The 22297-nt window shown below is 36.2% G+C and overlaps 1 protein-coding gene across 5 annotated transcripts in view; it reads left to right on the forward strand.

Moving 5' to 3' along the window:
- HECTD4 (HECT domain E3 ubiquitin protein ligase 4) overlaps window positions 1-22297 on the forward strand; it is a 77833-nt gene that overhangs the window by 8712 nt on the left and 46824 nt on the right. For 2 of the 5 annotated variants that reach the window (XM_055794929.1, XM_055794931.1), the window contains exons 2-17: window positions 3466-3983; window positions 6518-6607; window positions 6968-7098; window positions 9311-9419; window positions 10059-10197; window positions 11127-11297; window positions 12541-12733; window positions 14086-14247; window positions 14338-14451; window positions 15806-15946; window positions 16313-16545; window positions 16945-17090; window positions 19180-19250; window positions 19938-20043; window positions 20670-20790; window positions 21720-21848. In XM_055794929.1, the coding sequence (XP_055650904.1) occupies window positions 3466-3983; window positions 6518-6607; window positions 6968-7098; window positions 9311-9419; window positions 10059-10197; window positions 11127-11297; window positions 12541-12733; window positions 14086-14247; window positions 14338-14451; window positions 15806-15946; window positions 16313-16545; window positions 16945-17090; window positions 19180-19250; window positions 19938-20043; window positions 20670-20790; window positions 21720-21848 (2574 nt within the window). Of the gene's footprint in view, window positions 1-3465; window positions 3984-6517; window positions 6608-6967; window positions 7099-9310; window positions 9420-10058; window positions 10198-11126; window positions 11298-12540; window positions 12734-14085; window positions 14248-14337; window positions 14452-15805; window positions 15947-16312; window positions 16546-16944; window positions 17091-19179; window positions 19251-19937; window positions 20044-20669; window positions 20791-21719; window positions 21849-22297 lie in introns of those variants that run through there. The other 3 variants (XM_055794930.1, XM_055794932.1, XM_055794933.1) reach the window with 2 other exon arrangements.

Consider the following 22297-nt stretch of genomic DNA (forward strand, 5'->3'; position numbering starts at 1 on the left):
GAGGATTAAATTTTGTGGGGGGATTTAAAAAGGGGAATCTGGCAGAGTATGCCAGCTTTTATAGCCTGAAGAAACCCTCTTTAGTGGGTGCAGCCTCAGGCAAAAGGCATTCAGAGTGGCAGGCGCTCTGACAGCCATGTGCTTGGGAGGCAGATCAGCTGTGTAGAGGATGGGGAAGACCTTTCTGATTTAATCTACAAGTCATTTTAGCATAGATTTTCTATTTCCTCACCTGTGTCTTCTATAAATTCTGAAACAGACGATACAACTACCAGTGTTTGTGAATAAATGTGGTGTGTTTGTTACTTGCATTTTATTTTGATTTGATTTGGCTTCAGGTAGCTTCTAGGTAAAAAGCGTTGCCTGAAGATACGAGAAAACTAGTCAGTGTGCTGAGGAAACCTTGGCAAGGGCTGTGATTCCTTTGTGGAGTCTTTAGACTAAGTATGTATATAGTGTACATATATAGCATGGACCAAGTCAAGCTCTGTTATTGGCGTTGGGTTAGAAAGAGGTGTGTGTTGCTAACCAGTCAGAACCACAATGGTTCCCCCGTGTGTGGCAAGATCTTAGGAGTGTGTCTGAACCCTGAAAGCTCCAGAGTTGTGTGTCACAGCAAGTCACTGAAAATTTGGTTTTGGAGGTAGCTTTGAGTACTTACTTGTCAGTAAGATGTCTTGAGGAAAGCAGATTTCAACAAGATTTTCTGAAGGCTCCTGTATAGTAGAAGACCTTACACCTTTCACTAAATATCCTGTTATTTTCTGGGAGTGCAAATGTCTACTTACACCTTCAAATTATGTTGAATGGTTAAGTTTTTTTCACTGGGTCCATAAGCTGTGTATGAAAACTAGACTATGTAAATCACTTTATCTTCAAAAAATCTGGAAGTCCTGTTTTGGAACTGTTCTAAATCTGTTGACTCTAGTATACTTAAGCACTAGTTTTGATTAACGGTATATTATTTCCTTTATGTAAGACTAAAGCAAAACGCTCTTAACAGTTCCAGACAGACCATACTACGCTTACAAAGCAAATTATAAACTGTGAGATCAGTGAGAAAATAAAACTTAAGTAGGGAAAGGCTTTTCATCAGCGTACCTGCAAATATTTGACACTGACTTATTGTCTTGATTTATACAAGGCAGACTTAGAAATGTAGAGCAATATCAAAGACAAAAAATCTGTCTTCCTACTAAACTGTGGGACTTGAGGAACAGGAGTGTGTAAGATGGTGTGACTAGTTTTCGCAAGTGTACCTTCAGTTGCACCCAATAGTAGTGACAAAATTTGCAAGGTTAAATTATCTGCAGCAATTTGGTTACGGTTTCGTTGATGAGAACCCACCAAACATAACATTGGTAACTTGAAGGAAACTGAAAAAACATTCATCATTTGCAATTGGAACTCAGTCTTTGGTTCAATTTGCAATGCAATTTGGCTGAAATAAAGCAGTTCTCATGTGTTTGAATATTTAAACCTTCTGCTCATTACTACATACTGGGTACAGATTTGGCTCAAAGTCCACATGAGGCTGTACAAAGTTAGTGAATTTACACAGCGGTACACTTATAATTTAGGCGGGCACAACTTTCTGAAATATTATCTGGTGTGGATTGCAGGGTTTCACTGTGTTTATGGGCAGGGGGGAGAAGAGTATAAGCAGCTGCCTCTTGCCCATGGAAGTATAATCTATAAGGGAAAGCCACCTAAGCATACCACAGCTTGTTTTGTGGTGTCTTTGTTATTAGCATAGTGGGAGACTGTAGACCTATTCTCTTCAGCATTTCACTCTCATGATGAAAATACTAATTTTCTTCTTCTTCCACTTCTGCTGCTTGTTATAACTTGGTAGAGGATCCATCACCTATTTAGTTCAGTTCAAGAAAGTCAAAAGCAAACTGTTTTAGAAAGTGATTGCATCTATAACAGGAAACAATTAGACTTACTTCTGAGACAACAGAACGCACAAATTAATGAGGTAGTTATTTTAAATGTGTAATATATGGTTTAGGGATTAATATTCTTAATCTTTTTGAAGAAATTAATTAAAAGAGGTTCATTGGTTTTAAGAAGCTAAATGCTAACATCTATTCAAATGTAATTATGTGAATTACTTTAAAGTGAACTTTTCATGACACTAATGATCAGTGTTCTACTGAAAAGCTGTTTCATTGACTTCAGTAAGGGTATTTGTAAAAATGGCAGATGTGATTTGTCCTGAAGCGTTTTATCAAGCTGTTCAAAAATCTACAGTTAGACATAAACATCTATTTCACATTCTGTATGACTACTGCCTACAATTAAAAAAACCCCAACCAAAACCAGACAACCCTGTATGAAATTGCCTATTGCATCTCTCAATCTCTGGCATACCCCTTTCCTTTTTTTTTGGTTGTTGTTTGTTTTTTATTAAATGAGGGAAAAGAGCTTTACAGCATAAAGATGGGCCGAAGAGGGTGTGTTTGGGAGCAGATGAGACAAGGCAGCCCAGCATACAGGCAGAAGCCCTTTGGACACAGGATCCAAAGTACCAGAAAATGGCTCATTGCTTTCCTTGAGGTTGCCATAGCTTAAGTGACTTTGACCTCAGCTGCTGTTGTATGCTGTAGGGAGAAAAATGATCTGTAAATTACTTTGAATTCCGAGTTCTTTGAAGTACCGGGCTGGGTACTAACCCATAAATACGTTTCTTGTACTTCTTTTCTGTTGTTCCAGCTTTGTCTCCAATTTTATTTAGAAGTGCTGAAAAGGCCTCTTCTGTCTGAAATCGTGATTAGACTTCTAGGTTTTTAAACTATGGCAGCAACTGGAAATATTTTGAGCAAGGCATAGCGAAGTGTGATATGATAAAACTGAGGAGGGAGAAAATGGGGGAGGGAGAGCATATAATGAAACTCTTGGTTCATTTTTAGAGAATTGGTTCGTTTGTTTGTTTGTTTGAAAAGATCTGAAACTAGAATGTATACTTCCTTGTTACAAAATATTGTTGACCTGTTTCCCTACAAGGGCTCTAAACTCAGCCCCTGGGACCCTCTACCCCCTCAGTCCTTTTGAAGTTCTTAGCAAAATTGCCTCAATTACCAAAAACCAAAATGTTCCAGGAGAGGAGAGTCTTTATTTCAAAAATACTATTTTGTACGTTCTTTTCTTTACAGTCTATATTATTGTTGGTTTAGAATCGTGACTAAAAGTTTTTAAATCTCTTGTTAGCAGCTCCCAAGGCCAGGCGTCAGTGACAGTGTTGAGTCAACAATAAGAGACTTCATACCACCTGCATGCTCTTTGGCCTCCAATGCAATTTTGTCTGTGTCCAGAAATTAAAAAAAAATAAAAATACACCCACCCCACCCCCCAGTCTGTTGTAGAGGGCAGCTGATCTAGAAATCATACTACAGGCAAATGTTACTTCCTGCCTTAAGGAAAAGAAAACCTATATAAATACCAACTTTTCCCTCCTTTCAGATACTAACATTTGAGACTAAGAATCCAACAGAGCTGGCTGAGCGCTTACGATCTGTGTGTGGAAACCAGAGCAATGCTTATGCTCGACTGCTGGAGTACCGACTAAACGCTTTGCGTGGACTCTGGAATGCCCAGCGCCAGCTAGCCTTGGAGGAGCAGCATGACCGGGAGAGCTCAGGGGATGAAGAAGCTCTGGCCTTGCTCAAGCGTCAAGGCTTGTTACAGCAGCCTGAACAGGCACCATTTACTTCACGAATGGGCCTTCTATTGGTCTTTCCCCTCATTCAGTCTCAAAGTAGAACAGACCCTTCCCTCTGTAACATAACTGCTGAGGTGCTATTGAATTGCCTTCGAGACTGCCAGCCTTTGAGTTTGACTAAGGAACCAGCTGACTGTCTTAATGGGATAGAGTCTTTGCTGTGCTCCTGGCTGGAAGACACTTCTGCTTCAGGTCAACAGATTCCATATAAGCAAAAAGAAAATGCTGCTGCTGCCCTAGTTGCCTTGGCTTGTGCAAGGTAAGGAAGCTGTACTGAAATGACCTGTTGTGGTTGATATTGGTAGTAAGTGTTTATATTTAAATGTAAGAAACAAAAATTATGTGACCACACTGTTGATACTAATTTTTGGGTTACACTAGTCTTTTTCTTTCTAATATTTAAATATTGGTTTGGAAAGGGTGCAGCTGATAAGCTAAGCATTTATTTTTTGCATGTGTTTAGCATATGTAAAACCAGAAGGATCTAGGTTAGAAATGCCTCTTGTGCATATTGCTGCTTCTACTGCAGTGATCTGTTCTAGGAATAGTTCCAAATGTTTTTATCATGGAGGGAAGTTGTCTCACTTTTCCCTTTGTACTACCCCCTTAATTCTGTAGTTTATGCACCTTTATTTGGCTGTAGAAGGCATTACTGCCAAGTTTCAGGGCAATTAGTTTCAGATTTCAGTGTTGCCTGTGAAACATCTGGAGGCATTTTTTCATTTTGTTGCCAGTGAAGAGTTCAAGCAGTGTAGGTCGAACTATCCAGTGCCCCGCATGGGTTTAGCACAGTCAAGTGATTGAGGACAAAGTGGCCATAATGGCTTTCAATGAAATCTTACCCTTTTTAGGGGATGGGGCTTGCAGAAAGGGGGAGGAGTATACAAAACTTAACTTCTGGAAAGCCCTATAAATGTAGGTCTAACTAAAGTCACTAGTAGCCTTTTGAAAATCTTGGCTTTCATGTTTCTCAGCTTGCAGCTTTGTCAGGTTTTAGTCAGATTTAAGATGTTGAGGTTCTCGGGAGATGTCATGATTTGCTTCAGAAAAAGGTTTATTCAAATGAAAAACACTTAATTTCTAGTGTACTTGTCCTAATGAAGTCAATGAGAAATTTACTGTATGTGGCAAACTCTTCTGCACTGACAACTGCCTTATCTAATAGGCAATATACTTGAACATAGCTCAGATAAATTGGATTAGATAAACACAATCTCATTTATTTTTCTTCCAGATGTCAATTTTCAGGAAGTATGGGATGTTCTTTTGCAGCTGAATTTGTAAAAGAGCTAAATTTCAAATACAGCTTTTGAAATGAAGGTTTATCTTATATTTTCTTTGGAAATCTGTCTTGCATTGCTTACAGAATTGTAATACACTGACATGCTCTGTTCACCTATGAAAGCTTTCAGTTTTTTTCTTTACATGTTTAAGTTATGCGTTGGGTACCATTATGAAGAAAAAGCCTTTAAAATGAGGCTATTATTGAGGTTCCTAGTTGCGATCTTGGGCGCTTCGTGTAACTAAGAATAAAACAACAGGGTAAATATTGCTTTAAATAATTAATTGAGGTGCTTTAAAGTATTCAGCATCATTTTTCTCTAAGCTGAGTTTTATCAGTGAAAGCATACAGCTGAAAATGACAGTAGGGAAAACGGGGTTTGGGGGGGTGGAGGAGGGAAGTTAAGATGCCAGGACTGACTGTGTGTGACAGAAAGCAAAAGGTTCTATTCAGCAGAGTGCATGGAAAAGATCTCTTCAATTGATCAGTCATGCTTCTGAAGGAATCAATTCATAACTGACTACTGTCACACCTAAGACGCATTCAGGATTATTGTATTTAGCTAAGTATTATGGCTGGAGATAAAGTCACCATGTCTTTTGGAAAGTGGCTTCTTCCTAATACCCTGACCCTTAAAAGAGAAACTGAAAAATATATTTAAGACCTCTGTATCTCTTTATTTCTACAAAAACAGATGTATTCCACTATATTAACATACAGATTTAATAGGTTCTCCAAAAAAAGTATTCAACTTATGAATGAACAAGACTTACAATTAGAGTTACAAACTCCATATGTTTGTAAATATCACAATAAAATTGTAAAGCAACACACTTCTAGGCAAGATTAGAAAACAACAAGTACTTCAGTTTAATTTTGTTTTCAGAAGTATCTAGTCCTTATATACATTTAAATACATCATTTCAGAAGGTGGGGAGAAGCTTCCAAATTTGTGTTTGGAAGCATAAGTAATCAGAAACTTAGTCTGGTCGTTTCTATTTTGGTCAAAGCCATCTCTAGCTTTGTCTGCAGCAGCTCTTCCTAACACTTTGGCTCAGCCCTAGGAAGACCTGCAGATTGTATTTGAAGATCTAAATGTGATTAATCAGCTACAAGAAATGTTGAAAGTAGCTGTTGGTAATAGATCCGAGATTGCGGTATTATCATGTGCCGAGATTGCCTTTACTATACATGTTGTTTATGACACAGCCCATGGCTGCTGATCTCCCTACCTCCATGGTGCTTCATCCTCTTCCAAAATGATAGCGTGATTTAGACCGGCAGTTTGCCAGCATTCTTCCTTTATATTACCCTCTCTTCCTTTTTTTACATCTTCCACAAAAGAATAAAAATCACCCAGCAAAGAAATGCAAATTGGAAGAGAAGCTTGGTGACGTATCTTGGGTATTCTTTCTTTACAGTATTGGATATTCTACATAGAAGCTGTTGTCTGTGTGCATTTGGTCTTGTTCAATAGACGTATTTAATTCCTGTTTTTCTTATCCTTTTAGGGGGTCGCTGAAAACCTTTGTTCATACAGTGCATCTATTACAGAAACAGACTGATCTAGGATCCTTGCCTGTGGCTGATGTATTATACAGGTTTGTAGTGACTTCTGACTGTAGCACTTCTACATCAACTCTGAAAATGTGCAGGTGCATTTACAGATAAATGTCTTCAAACATGATTAAAAGGCGTTAGGAGTTATTAAAAGGTCTAGGAAAGATTGAAATTCAGTCAATCACAGAAGGAAGATATTAGAAACTCAAATTTAAAGGGATCTCTTTATTGGTTTTTTTTGGTGTTAAGTTTTTGTTTTTTAATTAAATATTGATATTTCCTTTAAGTGGCTTATAAACTCTGTCAGAGAGTAATTGCTTAAAATATATCTTCATCATTACTTTTGATTTAGCTGGTTTTTGCTGTGACTGTTCTCTATGGATCTTATTTTCTGCTTAAAGGTTGTTGCTTTTGGAGGGAGGACCTGGATCACCCTCTTGCTTGCTTGGAGGAAAGCACATAGTATCTTGGGGCTTTGAAGACATGTTACCTGCACCTGATGCCAACAGTAGTTCCAGCAGTGAAAATAAAGGTGAATTATTTCCTGACTGTCAGTATTAGCAGGGGAGGACAAGATGCTTTTAGTGGTGATAACTGTTTAAAAATTAATGTAAACCCTTAGAGTTGGAAGGGATTTCTCTTTTTCTGTTGGAAGTAATGTAAAAGCAAGTACAGTACATATCAAATATCTGCATGCTGAAGGGTTTAGAAGGACTATCTATAGAGAGAACGGGGCATCCCAGGAGTGTCTCGAAGCCTGATACATAATGAGAGGGGAGGGCAGCAACTGTCTGGGGCCTTTGTTGTCTGAATTTGTACATTCAGAACTCAGGTTTTAAAAACGTGGACCTAATTTACAGGAGTAAATTGCTTACATTGTTTGATTTGTCATTCCTGTTCTCATTTACTTAATCTAACTAGATATGTAAACAATTTGTTTGCTTTTTTAAAGTTGATTTGAGGATCAAATAGGAAAAGTCCTGTTTAATATAAAAATCAATAGGCTAAGTTTTAAGCTTGATGTGTTAATGATAGTATGGCATTTTTTTATTTACAAGATAATCGGGTTCAGAAAATGTTGGGTTTTGGTTGCTGAAGATCAGATGCTGTTTTAAATTGTCTAGTAATCAGGTTGTAGGAAACAATCAAACGCAGTAGATACAGTGACCCTCCCTGACTTCAGTGGGAATTTTGCAGAGGGGTCAAATAGAGTTTGGGTATTATTCACTCATTAGTCTCTCAGTAAGCGTAATTTGTCCTGTGCAGTATCACTGTGTTCAGTAGCTAGCTATCATTGGCAGAGCATGTTTATTTTTAGAAGTGAAGGTTTATTGCTTTTTTTCCCCTCTTTCTCCACGTTACTTTGTTTCTGTCCAATCTGTGTTGCATGTTCTTTTATGTTTTCTTCTGTATTTCTTTCCCTGAATTAATTCTCAGGTTTTACTGCTTTGTTTGCTTACTATTTTTGAGCTAAATAAGAGAGTTCACATTGCTTTAGTAGTAGTAGTTCAAACTTCAGTGATGTCTCAGTAAATTTAATGCAAGCCATAGGAATCTACAAATCTGAGTTGTCATTTTAGGCTATCTACAAATTTATTTAAGACACTTGTATTTTGAAGAGGTTTTCTTGCAGAGAGAGTGACTAGATTTACACACACACACACACACACACAGCTGACTGTTCAGATTCTGAGACCTTAAATAAGTTGACTGGACTTTTGTGTCCCACCTTGATTGTTAATAATTACTACTTTGAGTGACAAAACTATGTTTGAAATATATTTAGTCTTAATTTAACAGTGTTCAGAGATGGAAGGGTCTGCTTAATAGCTTTATGAGAAGCACAGGGTTGTACCAGAAACTAGATCAGGGCTCAGTATTAGATTGTTCCTTCACAAACAGCATGTTATACCAGTAGTCCTGGGCAGAAAGGCTTGCATAGTTATAAGCCTTGCTTGTATTTTATCTTGCTGCCAGTTCGGAGTTCTGAACAGCATTACCTGTTGCAAAAGCATAAGAGAATGGTCTTCTCCCCCTCTGTGTCATTCTGAAGGCATTTAATAGAAAATATTTAAGTTGGTTATGTTTAAGTAAAGGAATTTTCCATTTGAAATTACTTTGGTTGAATAGTTCTGTGTTCCTAAGCATGGTTGGGTATGCTAGTCTAGTTACTACTGTATTTATGGTTTTGAATAGTGTGCAGAAAAAGCAAGTTCAAACTTACTGGGTTTTTTACAGCAGCTTGGGCCATAATACCTGAAGACAAGTCTTTAACACTGAAATGAGAACACAACACAGGAAAAATAAACTATTTGGAAATGGATGATGTGCATTTGAATCATGAAAAAACAGTGCTAATGTCACTTGTTATCTCAAAGGAGAAGTGAGTGACTAGCACCTAATTCTTGTTAAGTGTATTTGGCAACAGCAGGAGATTTAAATAGTCCCAGTATTTGTGTGAATTAGGCAAGCATAGTCTGGGCACCTCTGGCAGGCTTGAAAGAAATGTAGAGAAACAACTGTAAAAAGGATGGACTTTTGCTGTGTTACTGTAGCTCTTAGAACACAGAACAATAAATTTAGTAGGAAAAAGTCATTCTAACCCATTGGTAATGACCTGTCATGAGCATCTGTTGGTTTTCAATTGCTGTGGTAGCTACTGCAGAGATGTAATGACCATGGAGAGTTTCCAGTTCTGTATGTTACAGCGGTGGTCTCTGTTCTGTTCTTTCTTACCGGTTCAGATGCAGACTTAGGGCGCTGTCTTGCAGCAGATGGGCTCTATCTTTATACAACTAACTCAGTGGGCAGAGGAATAAGCAAATTAGGATCTGGATTACACGGTACTTTGCGGTAAGTGACAGCTGAATATTGGCTATTCTGCTGATTGGTTTTTTAAAAAAAAGTTTTGGCAAACCTCTTTCAGATGTTAGGTGTAACAAGGCTAGAGCATATTATGTATTTTCATTAAATGCTATTTTACTGTGTTGATTTTCTCATCTGAAATTCTTCCTGAGCATGTTTTCTCTAGAATTGTAGACTAATTTAGGTTGAAAGGGACCTCTGGAGGTCATCTAGTCCAACCTCCTGCAAAGAGGTATACTATCGGAATAGCTAGTATTTTACATTATTTTTCTTTTTAATGTATAGTAAGTTGGTTTGTTCTTTGCTGAGAGGGATATAGTATTGACTAATTTTGTGACCTTTTTATTTATGGTTGTACAACTGCTGAATTTGTAAGTATTTGTTTTCTGAAATATCATTCATTATATAAATTACTAGTGCAGCTGTGAGTCACTGTACCTTGCTGCTTTATTGCTTGCGAGTCATGAGGCTTCTTATGCTTTAAGTCTTTTTACAGTAGAAATTGCTGCCTTAGGCTGACTTCAATTGAAGTTCGAAGTTCAAGAATGTGGTTGTGAGTTTTTCTTAGAAAAAACAAAAAACCAGCACAGGGTTTTAAAGAGTTTTAATATACTGCTTTTTTGCCAGAGGTTTTGTGTACTGCCGTAATGAAGAGCTGGAGACTGGGTGGGTTGCTTTTGGCAACAGCAAACTTCTTCATCGGCCTGTCTCTTTTGATAATAAGCCTCACTCCCTTTTCCAGGTTGTGGATCAGCATACCCTTCAGGTAAAAGGAAGAGTTCATTGCAGAGTTACAGTAGAATAAGGAAACATTCTTAATTAATCACAATAATTTTTAACTTTAATTAGTTTTGTCCTTGAAGTTTCTTCTTTCTATTTTGTGAAACTGCCTTTTAATAAATACCCATTGAAAGCATTGCGTAATAGAACTTGTATGTTATGGATATTACTGTTTCTGTGTGTTAGTGTGTGTGTATATATATGTATGTGTGCATATACACATATATATATGCATATACAGGCTTACACTGTACTATTTTATTATGATCATGTTCTAAGAGATAGAATATAATATGGTTATATCATAAAACAATAAACCAATAGCAGAATAGACTTTGGCTTTAACTGAAAACATAATTTTCCTGAACAGCTTGCTATTTTTCTACTGTAACAAAATTCAGGTATTGTTTCTGATCTAACTGTGTTTTGTAGATAAACAGATGTCATCCTTTGTGGAAATGGATAGTTTGTTTGCTTTGGGTTTTTTCCTGTCATGTTTTAAGGGTGTATATGCACACATGTCCAGTGTGTTTCCTGAAACTGAGAATGTTTGGGTTCCCCTTTCCTTCCAAAGTTTCAAGCAATGTTTCAGAGAAGTTACAGAAAGTAGATAACTCTTTACCATGTATATTTTCCTTATGGTAGTGTGGGTATGCTGTCAATAATTAGAGGGGGAGTGATCCTTTTATTTTTAGGTATGTTTAAAGTTTAGATATGTAAGCTGTTTTGTATGCAGTAGATCTGTTTGGCAAACATTTTACAATATCTCTTTGTAACAAATAAATGTAATAGTACTATTATGTCCAATAATAAGCTTCTTCTGGACTAACTGCACTTGATAATTAAAGTACACTGTTAATAGTTATAAGAACAAACTTCAAAATAAGAACTGTTAAGATGCTCTCTGTTTTGTAGGTATGTCAAATAATCCCAATGCCAGTAAATCACTTCCCAGTTGGCAGTACTATGACCACCGTGCATCTTTCTTCAGATGGCACATACTTCTACTGGATTTGGTCTCCTGCAAGCCTCAATGAAAAAACACCAAAAGGCCACTCCGTCTTCATGGATATTTTTGAACTTATAGTAAGCAAATTATATGTTTTCTGTGACTTAGGAATTGGTAGCATGAGTGCTGCTTAATTACGTATCAGCATTTTCAAATCAACGTATTAGGTTTGAATATTGATACAAGTAATCTCAATAGTTGTTTGTTTTGTGTTTACAAAATAACTTTTAACTGAACAGAAGGTGTGTTGCTCAATTCTATCTTCAGAAAACATATGACTATCATATTTAGCAATATGAATTGTAACATAAAATGTATTTAATCATAATTAGCAATTAAATTTTTTGCTGGGACAGTATTTCAGTGTATTAGGTTTGAGAGCGTTGTTTACTGTGAATCTGCTTCATGGCGTTAAAAGCCAATCGGGTCCCACAAGTTACAATTACAGTTGTTTTGTCTATGCTGCATTTCATAACCTAATATGTTTTTTATGTTGTATGACAATCTCTGGGTTTAGTGTAAAGCCAAACACATTTCAAAATACTAAGTCTGGAGAAACGTATCAGTAGTTTGAATTCCCTTTTCTTTAAACAGCTTATATATATGTTTGTGTGTGTATATATATACACATACACATGCATGCATTTGTATATCCATGTGTGTATATTTCGACAATGAAGCATTTCAGTCTAAAAATGTATTCATTTATATAGCAGAGCTTACAGCAATTCATAGACCTGTAGTGCTGGTAATTGAAACAGGATGAGGATTTAGCTTTGATGGGGTACTCTAGGGCGCAGTGTCTGTGTATCTGCTCAGCAGTGCAGCTGTACTTAGTGGGATGATGGAGCTAGAATTGGTAGGCTATAGTAATACAACTTACGGAAAATGTGATGCTGTAAATCAAATCTTAAAAGAATATGAGATGCATTCTTTTTAATAAAATGTCCCCTGAAGATTATGCTCTAAGAAAAGCATCACAATTTTTGGCTGGCAAAGGATTTAAAGGCATCTTTATACAAAACTTTCCAGTGAAACATCACTAAGAAAATACAGGCGGGTTACGTATTTGTAAGTAGAATTCCATAAATAAGATTATTTCAAGCAGTTCTGTCTTTAAGGACAGACCAAACAGAAAATTACTGAATGGCAAAGTTGCAAACAAGCCACTCATCTGTCTAGCTTTTATAACATGTTTTTTGCAAGAAATTCTGACAGCAGAGTTCAAGTTTGTATCCCTATTTGATACATTGTATTGTTCAATTTTACTGTCTTTAGATTTCAATATCTAAAAGTATTTTTCTTCCTCCATTTTAATAGGTAGAAAATGGCATATGTATAGCAAATCCTCTACAGGAACGAGTTATATTAATGAGAAAAGAGGGTGAATCTGCAAAGAGTATAAATGAGATGCTTCTGAGTAGGCTGTCTAGGTATAGAGCCTCCCCATCAGCAACACTGGCTGCTCTCACTGGCTCTACAATCTCCAATACATTGAAAGAGGACCAAGCAGGTCAGAAGAGATTTTACTGACTCTCAATAATTTTTCATGGCCTTTTTTTCGTAATGCATATAGTATCAGATCTGGTAATTACTAACCTCTTGGGAAACGTTAAAAAAAAAAAGTGTGCATTTTTTTCAAAATAAACATTTGAAATATATATGCAATATTTGCTTAATGCTTGTATTACAGTTTCCTTTGCTGAATTAGACACTGATGAGAAAAGTTTAAGAATGAAAACCAGGAAGAACACTTGTAGCACCCTTGTTTTTCCCCCATGTATTCAATTACAGGACTAATTTATGCCACATTTGATAAAACTGATAATTGCATTTCTCTGCTGGCAGTTCACGTGGGCTCCTCATCTTGTGTAACAATGGAGTGCAGTTTAAGAAGTGAAACTGTTGTTTCAGAATAAGTTTAGTATTATAAATTGGAGGTAATTTGGCTTTTTGGAGGTAACTTGCACAATGTTTGGGTATTCTTTTATGGGCTTGCTGAAACTACTTAGCTAGGCATAAACTTATGCTACCAGGGAATCTTGAATGAACGGTGCTGATGGTTTTCAGGATGATCTGGAGCTTTGTAAGATTTGTCTTAAGATTTTATTCAGTTTATCCTGAATTATTTCTTCTTTCATATGTACGTTGGTTTTCTTTTTTCAATGTTAAACAATTAAAGGTATTTCCATAAAAATAAATTATTCAGGAAATAATATGCTTACAGGAAAACTGGCAAAGAGCTTGAAGAGCTATTTTAAAGGCTGTGTTTTGCTAGTTAACAACTAGAGTGCTATAGAAGAAGTGGTTATTCTTGGATAATTCTTTAGTCAGTGCTCAGGAAAGTGTTGATCAGCTGTCGCAGGAGCTAGATCATTATGACTGTATACGTTTCATGGGGAACAGGAGAACTTAAAATAGTAAATGCGTAGTGAATCTCAAATCATCTCTTTATGGTAGAAGATATTTTGGCTCTAAGATACTGCTTTTGATACGTTTATCACCATACAATTCTTAAAACAGTTTTGTTCATACTTAAATTTTAGGCTCCCAGTTTTCCTGGTTTGGAAATGATATTGCTGTCTTTTTAAGTTGTTCTTTCTAGTTAAATAAAACTAAACTGTTAGTTTCGCTAACTGTGAAATTCTTTATATCCTTGTAGAGATTGATGCTGAATGTGTGGGATTATGAGGCTGCCCTTGTATACAACTTCTAAATGCTGCAGAATGTAGCTTAAAGAATTTCTGTATTGATTTATTTGAAGCCCTAAATAGAAATCTGCTTTGTTTGCTGCCTGTTATTATGAGGCTTTAATGTTGTGAAGAAATGCATGTTGATGTTCTGGTTTTCTGTGTAATATTTCAGCTGCAAACACTAGTTGTGGGCTGCCACTGAAAATGTTAAGGAAGACTCCCATATACACATGTGGAACGTACTTGGTGATGTTGGTCCCACCTCCAGGTGGATCAGGCAGTTCTGCAACACGCTCGCTCTTTGGAGGAACAAGTGCTTTGTCATCTTTAAAAAGTAAGTTAAATACATGTGTGGCAAACTTGGGTTTCAGAAATATGATAAATGTCTCAGAAATTTATTGGAGACTTTTTTTTTTCTGTATAGTTCTTGCTTCAAGCTTGGTGTTCAATATTTCGGATGGGCAGTTCACAAGCCGAGCAGATCTCATTGATGCTGCAGGAAGTTCACTGGGACGTGGTGCTTTAGTTCCAGGACTTGGTAAGAAGTAGATCTTTTTCTTGGGAATGTTTCAGAACTAGACATATCCAACCCTTAGATTCTAAATAATGTTGCAGTAAGCAACTCTGCAGTTGGTGGGGTTTCATGTCTGTGGTCATATTTTGTAAATTTTACATTTTTGAAAGTTCAGAATTCCCTGAAGGAATTTCCAGTATCTTGCTCTTGCAGTTTCAGCTGCACACAAGCTCAAGAAAATAGTTTTCTGTAGCAGAAAGGAATCTTGAAAGAAGTGTGATTTTTATGCCCTGCTTATTCTGTAAGGTACTACAAAGTTATGAGTATCTTACCTCTATCTGAAGATACATATAGGCATCTTAGCTGGAAAGACATTGCAGGTATTTCTGATTTCCCTGTCACTTTGACTGAAACTTCATGAGTGTTTTCTTCAGGAGGTTTTTTTTTTTTTCTTTTCTTTTTGTTTCCTTTTTTAACCTGCTTGGTATTATAAAATCATTTGAACAATGCTACTTGAACACTGCATAGCATTGCTAGCATTTTAATAAGCAGTGTTTTTATGTTGCTTAAGAAAGAATGTATTTCTCAAAAATGTTTGGGCAAATAGTTTTAAATAACATTCTGAATGCTAGGACGCATGGATAGGTATAATTGTATGTTAACCTGTTAGCTACTGTTAACTGGAAATTTACCTCAGTCATTTAAAACACGTAGACGTATAGGTTATTTTTGAACTTTTGAAGTATGGTAAATGCCTCTATCATAGAACATTTGTGTCTATAATCCATTAATCCCTTTCCTTTTACTGTTTTGGACCTGCCTGTGTTTGTAGACTTTACAGATTTTCAGGAGAGGAGTCTCTAAGCTTAAATTTTTTTAACAGTTGCACTGTGCAAACTGTCAGTTTTGTTAAAGCTACTTTGTTTATACCACAAGGCCTTTAAAAAAAGTTCTAAAGTCCAAAATTGCCAATAGCTGTAGTAAAATAAATTTGAAACTCTTTCCCCTGTACTTTTCCTAGAAGTTATTAGTGTCTGATGCCAGACTTAGCTATATTTACTTTATGTCCTGTGGCAGTGTGTGATAAGTTTGTGGAGGAATTATATGTTATGTACTTATAAATAACAACTGGTAGAATATTCACCTGAAACACATGCTGTTGTACATCTGCTCCAAACATCAAGAGGGATGTGCGTTCGCTTAATTCCTTTAACAAATCTCCATTTAATGGTTTTCATTCCAATGCATTGTTACTAAATTGCTGTCCCATGACAGAACTTTTAATGCAAGTAATTTGGTTTTATATATGCTGTAAAAATAGTTTTGTCTGGTTTTCTAAAAAACATTGTAAAATTTGATGTCCAAATATTTTCCTTAGGTGCTTGTTATGATACTATGAATAACATGATATGGACGTGCTCTAATGATTATATTGATCAGTGGTGCAATCCCGGGAACCAGGCATTCCATTGTGTCTGTCAGAGACTGGGAGTCAGTCACATCATTACAGAGCCCAAAGGTGAGGTAAACCTACAAGTCAGCAGTTTATACAAAGTGAAAGCGGAATGTATGTTTATCACAGAATAGTGCACAGAAACTGTTTTCTGAAATCTGGTACTAGAAGTTGAGTTCATTCTTGAAAAGGTGTCTATAAATACTGGTCATGGCTTATCTTTGCTTTAAGAAAGTAAAAGCAAAATGCAAGACATGTTTGGAAGTTTCCAGTTTCTTGCTACCTTTATCAGACTAAAAAAGTGATGTGGGTAATTATTTTGTTTGTCTTGTAGACGGGTGTCCCGAGGGTGATATATTGCATTTTAGAAGCAAATGCTAATGCTATAGCCTGTGTTTGTAGACAGCATTTGAACCACTTTTATTCTTCTAGGAGATGCAACAACCACAAATGAGGTTATTAACCAGTTACTGCACCATGTTGGTGCCATGTGTATCCACCAACTCAACCTGCTTGCAGCCAGCAACAATCTTCCCATAACAAATTTTTTGGGCAAGCAACATCCAATTGAAGCACATCATCTCAGCAGTATATGTGACATTATGGAAAAAGCTATGGTGAATGGAGATACTTGCATAATACGCTGCATCCTGGTTGTCTTTCAGGTACAAGGGCATGTTATATGTACTTCATAACAAACACTAAAGACAAAAACGTTGCTTTAGAATACAGGTAACCACTTGATTTTATAAGGGCTTTTTTCTCCATTGCATTCAGTTTAATGGAGATTGACTTAACAGTGGCTTTGCAGTATCTCGTACACCCATTTAAGAGTCCAAATTTAAATATAAGTGTAGTTGCTACCTGTACAAATCAAAATAAAATCCAGAGAGGTTACTTTCTTATTTCTTTATCTTTCTCTCTTTTTTTTTTTTTTATCCAAAGTCAGTTTCTGACTCTAGGATTTCTAGTGACCTAGACAAATAGTTTGAGAGACTGACTGTAGAAAAAGAGTTAATGTGAACAATGTGTAAGTTTTTAATCTTTTGTTTAATTTTTCTTAGGTCGTTTTTAAATTTTTCTTCAGTCCACAAACTGAAAGAAACAGAGATATTGTTAGAAGGTCTGGCCTATTACTTTGGCAGTTACTGATGGCACCAAGGGATCAGATTTGCTCTGAAATTCAGAAGGAGGTTTGCCTAGCCATTAGGTAAATATCTGCTTTGTCAAATTAAATTTAATTTAGATTTTAGATCATTTGAAAATGTTGTACTAGATGAACATTCACATTTATTTAGCCACTTAGTTTTAATATGATAAAATTTAGGTTGGCATAGTATAATAAAATTATTAGAATTTATATCTGTGGAAGAAGGGAAATATGTGTTTGTCATGACAATGAAATAACAGATAGTAATTACTTTCTGTACTTGTTTTCATTTGTTGCTTTTTATTGGCTTCCTTTAAATTGTTTTTTAATGTTTATTAGATTGTAGCTGCTAAACTCAAGCAAAATTTTCTGCACTTCCGTGATGGCTGGAATGACTTCCATGTTTAGTTTATATAGTTTATTGGTTCTGGAATAGGCAAAGCTAATGCCAGCTGTTATACCAGTGTTTCAAATGACAATACTGAATTTCTCCTAAACAAAAGAAATGTAAGGGGAAGTAGAATGAATAATACTTGAGGAATTGCTTTAAGATGGAAGGAAGGCCTAGGGAAAATCACAGGCAGGGTAGTAAAACTGTCTTGAGAAAGTCAGGTTTAAGTTTAAAAAAGAAGAATCTTGTTTTAGTGCAAGGGTGGACATGATGTCTCTGGGCTAGTAGCCCAGGTCATCAAACACTTGAAACAGGGTGGTTGCAGTAGCTCCACTTGATATTAGGTACTGTATCTCTTGAACCTGATGCTGTGTAATTTCCTTTCTCTGGCTTGTCAAAATATCAGAATGACTAAGTACAGAAAAGCGAGCAAAAAGCGTTTGTGTCTCACGAAAAGGAGCTAATGTAGATCTCAAGGACAGGGAATGCTGTCTCAAATGTCCTAAGTACAAATATAATCTGCTTTCAAGTGGGAAGCACTCCAAAGGTTGATAACAAAGTCTTCTGAAGATCAACCTGCATTTTTTTTGTGTGAATCATGACATTCCGAATTTCAGTGGTTTTATGCAACTCTGAGTGAGGAACAATAGCGTATCTTTAGTATGATTATCTAGCATTTTCAGGGTCTTGCTTTTTGACAGAAAAGTGTATCCGGTCAACTGTATGGACAGCTGCTGCATTTTTCCCATGTTTAACACTATATCCTTAAGTGACTTAAAAAAAAAAAAATTAAAAAAAAATCAGAGGTGGGCATTAGGTAATATCTCCTTTTTCCTGTTTTCTCATTGGGGGATTCCGATACCAATGGAAACCTCAAAGTTGGCTTGCAGTGTATGATAACTTTTCCTGATGTTTGTATCGCAAGTTGGTCAGCATGAGCCAGAGGGAGGGAAGCTGCAATAATCTCTGCTCTCAGTGTGAAGCTGAAAAATATACCAGTTTTCTTTTCTATGACTATTATTTAGAAAGAAAAGGGAAAAAGGAAAAGAAGAAAACCTGTTGTAATAGTTTCAACGCTTCAGACAGTCACGGAGTACTCCTTTTAAGTTACAGTGATCTATCTTGATGTGGTAATTCGTGTAGAAAGGACAAAGTTCATCACAAGTTAGAGGGGAGAAGTATCTCCACCGGGAGTATTTATGCATAGCTGTGTTGTTTCTGAAATGCTAGTTCTAGAATCTTCTGTGTAGCGTAAACTAAGACTTCCATAAGGAGCCAGTCTTTAATAAGTATAAAACTGTAACAGTAGTGACTTCTTGATTAAGTCTTTTGCATTTGCCATTGTTCTTATAACAGGTAAGCCACAGTTCTTACCCCATCACCAGAGTTGAGTCGTTTTCTAAGCCACCATCCATTTTTTCTGATATGTCTGTTTCTTAGAAAAAAGGTTATACTGTCATATATACAAGTGATTAATGTGGAGCTTCTGAGAGGGAAGCAAACAGCTCTTGGAGAAGCTTTGGGACCTAAACAATAAACAAAAAACCCAAGGAGTTTCTGGAGAAAGCAGCTGCTAATTTTATGACTAATACTAATGTTAAAATATGGAGGATGCCTTTCTAAGTTGGAAGGAGCTTTTATGTAGTAATTTTAAATGTTACATCAGATACTAAGCTGAGATTCTGTGTTTATTGAAATTACTTCATTTGCTTTTAAATGCATTAAGTAATACGTGATTTTTTTTTTTTTCTTTAAAAGCTCTGGTTTAAATATCCTGTATCCTGGAGAAGCAGAAATTAATAATTTATTGAAATTGGTCTTAACTGAAGGTGAGAACGTCTTATTGACACTTGAGAGTGTGTGTTTTTTCTATTGAGAAATATTTTCAGGTTTTGTTTTCAACCTCTGGAGGGAGAACAGTTCAAAACGTTGAGCTCTAGTCTGCTTTAAACCCATCCTATTCTAGGGAATTATGAATACATCAAATTCTGAAGCTGCCTTCTGAATGGCTACATGGTCAAGTGTATGTTAACTGTAGAAAAGAAAAATTTGTCTCAGTCGGGCAGCTGTTTGAAATTGAACAGGATTAAAGTTCTGCTTTGTCACTATTAGTAGTGTTTCTTGTACAGGTTGTATTTTAGAACACCTAGTTAGCAGTTAATGTTACCCATGGCAATTACACAGTAACCAGAGGTAATTTTAGTCCTTAGTGAAAGAGTAATGGTCTATTTGCGTTCATCATGAAATGGGAGTCTGGGCTTAGAAGCAGCTGATACACAGTAATTTGTTACTTCATAGGAATGTGTTTGTGTGTCAGAGTCTTTGGAATTTAAAACAGTGCTACGTGCAGAGTAAGTTTTAATGGTCTTGTAATATCAACAGGGAATTGGGTTACACTGTAAACAGAGTAATTTCTGAGAAGTGTAGTATATATTAAGCAAGATATCTAAGGTTAAGTAAAAATAAATTAATTCTGTAGAATGCTGTTTTGAAAAAGTTTTTGCATTCCATTTTAGGAGAGAGAAATAGTGGTCTCTCCCAACTTCGTGACGTTATCCTGACTAATTTAGCTGAACAGCTTCAGAACAACAGATTTGGAAGTGAAGATGATGATCACTATAGGTAAAATGCAACAATATGCTTCCCCTCCTCCCCATGTATAGTCTATGTTTCTGTTATTTGCTTTGGGTAAGCTTGCATAAAATTCTGCTGAAATTGCCAGTAAGATGAAAAGCGGTGTGACCTGAAATTATCTCTTTGTGTCTGTAGTGGGTTGAATTTCATCAGGACAAGGGAGAGTTGACATTTTAGAGGAATCTTAGGAGAATTCTGTATGCAGCCTTAGTTTGTATTCCCTGCTCTTTACCATGTGTATGGTAAATGTGGATGTTAATTCATAAGTATGACATTATGACATTGCTCTCCATATCACTATGTTAAGTAACTTTTCAGCAGTAAAACTATCAATTTCAGATACCTGTTCAAGTTGGGAGGGGTCTGGTTTTTTGGAAGTCATTGGAAGTCAGATTCTTATCAGCACAGCACAGGAAATCACTGGTCATCTGTTGCATTGATTGTGGTTAAACATTTTGGGCTTGGTTTTCATTGTGTCTGAATCTCTGAAAAGGTGTTTGTTTTAGTTTCACGTAATTTGTGATATAGCTTGCAGAATTTTTTTGAAATGAGCTATAAAAAATACACCGTAATTAGACTACTAAAATTTTACATCTTGCTTGCATTTTTTGAAGACTAAATGATGAGCTATTGCACTACATTCTCAAGATTGTTGTCCGAGAATCTTGTGTCTTAATCACCAAGTGCCAAACTGTATCTAAAGATGATTTTCAAAGGCTGCTTTCAACTGTGCCTGTAAGTAAAATGTATTTTGCTAAAAGTATATTTGCCTTTGGCTTCTTTTGCTCCTTAAATCCCTCATCTTCATGTAGTATGTTGAGGTGAAACTTTTGTAGTTGTGTGTTTTATATACAGAAAAAGAATTTACCTTGTTCATGCTGCACAGGGAAAGAAGAAACAATTTCTTACAGCAGAGTACATTGTACAGCAATGCTCAAAGAGGTTTATATGTGGATATATTTTCCGGTTGCTCTGTTAGCTGTTTCAATTTAAAGGAAATTTGTGTATTTCAATATTTAAAGCATTTCTTTAAAGCATTACAACAACTTAAAAACCCAAATGAACTCATTTTATACGTGTGTAATGATTCATAGAAGCAGAAAGGATTATCATTTACAGACAAAAATGAAAGTTGACTATTATTTAATGGTAAAAGTATGCATAGATGTTTTTAGCAGGATCAGCTCCCTGATATGGCTGATGGCAAAGCTGGGGGAACTGGTATGCAAACATTGGGAGGAGGGGACAGGCAGTGATGGCCTGTGCAGCAGGAGTGTGGGGAAGGAGGAGTAGCATGGAGAGCCATCGTCTTCAGGAATGTGAATTAAATTTAGCTCTGTGGTGGCATTATCTTCTAAGAATTAATCAGTGTTACAGTACTTGAATATTACTATAATGTTACATACTCAAAATGGTACTGCTTCTTTATATGTTTTTCAAGTTTTCACAAAATTCAACTTTTGGCACTAGTTTCTTTTCTTACATGTATTAACAAGCTTGTGTTACATCAGCAAAAAAAAAATCTGTTCAAGGGAAACTTATTTTTTGTTTTTGTTTGTCCTCTCCCTCAACGTTTTTTCTTCTTTTATATATCTAAGTACAAGGATTGCCTGCATCAAGGTTAATTAAAGAGTTTAGATAAAGTGTACTTATTTATGTTAAAGGCTGCATCTTCGTGCTTGCGGTATCTGATGGCTGTACAGAACCACCTCCTCAGTAACACTATTTTGATTAAACCTGATGAAAATGATGACAGTGACAGCTCCTTGCAGGGAGAGACATTGAAGGTACAGGTAAACACCAAGTTTTATTCTAGTATGGCTCTCTACAGTCAGTGTTCCTGCGACACCTCTTGTTTCTGCAGTATATTCTGCTTATGCTGTTTTGTTGATTCTTTTCCTCTTGATAAAGTTAAATTACGGTGGACAGTTTTTTCCTGTTCTCCAGCTAAAGTCTGCAATTGTTTTGTGTTCAGTATTGCAGCTTAGGTTGTATATTGTCAGTGAGAGGAGACACTTCCCTTCCTAAATATACATACAATGAGGTTAAGAATGTATTTTAATTAACAAATGCAGTAATAAAATTCATGTACCAGGAATCCTTTCTGGACATATTACATCCCCACGCACCCACTCCCCACTTTCTCTTCTCCAAATCACTTAGGTGGTCTTTGAAAAAATGTTTTTCGGATTTAAATAGGAAAGGGTTTTCTCATTTGCTTACCTGGCTTCTGCTTTTTTGC

The sequence above is a fragment of the Falco peregrinus genome, chromosome 2 (genome assembly GCF_023634155.1).
Source record: "Falco peregrinus isolate bFalPer1 chromosome 2, bFalPer1.pri, whole genome shotgun sequence".
NCBI lineage: Eukaryota > Metazoa > Chordata > Aves > Falconiformes > Falconidae > Falco > Falco peregrinus.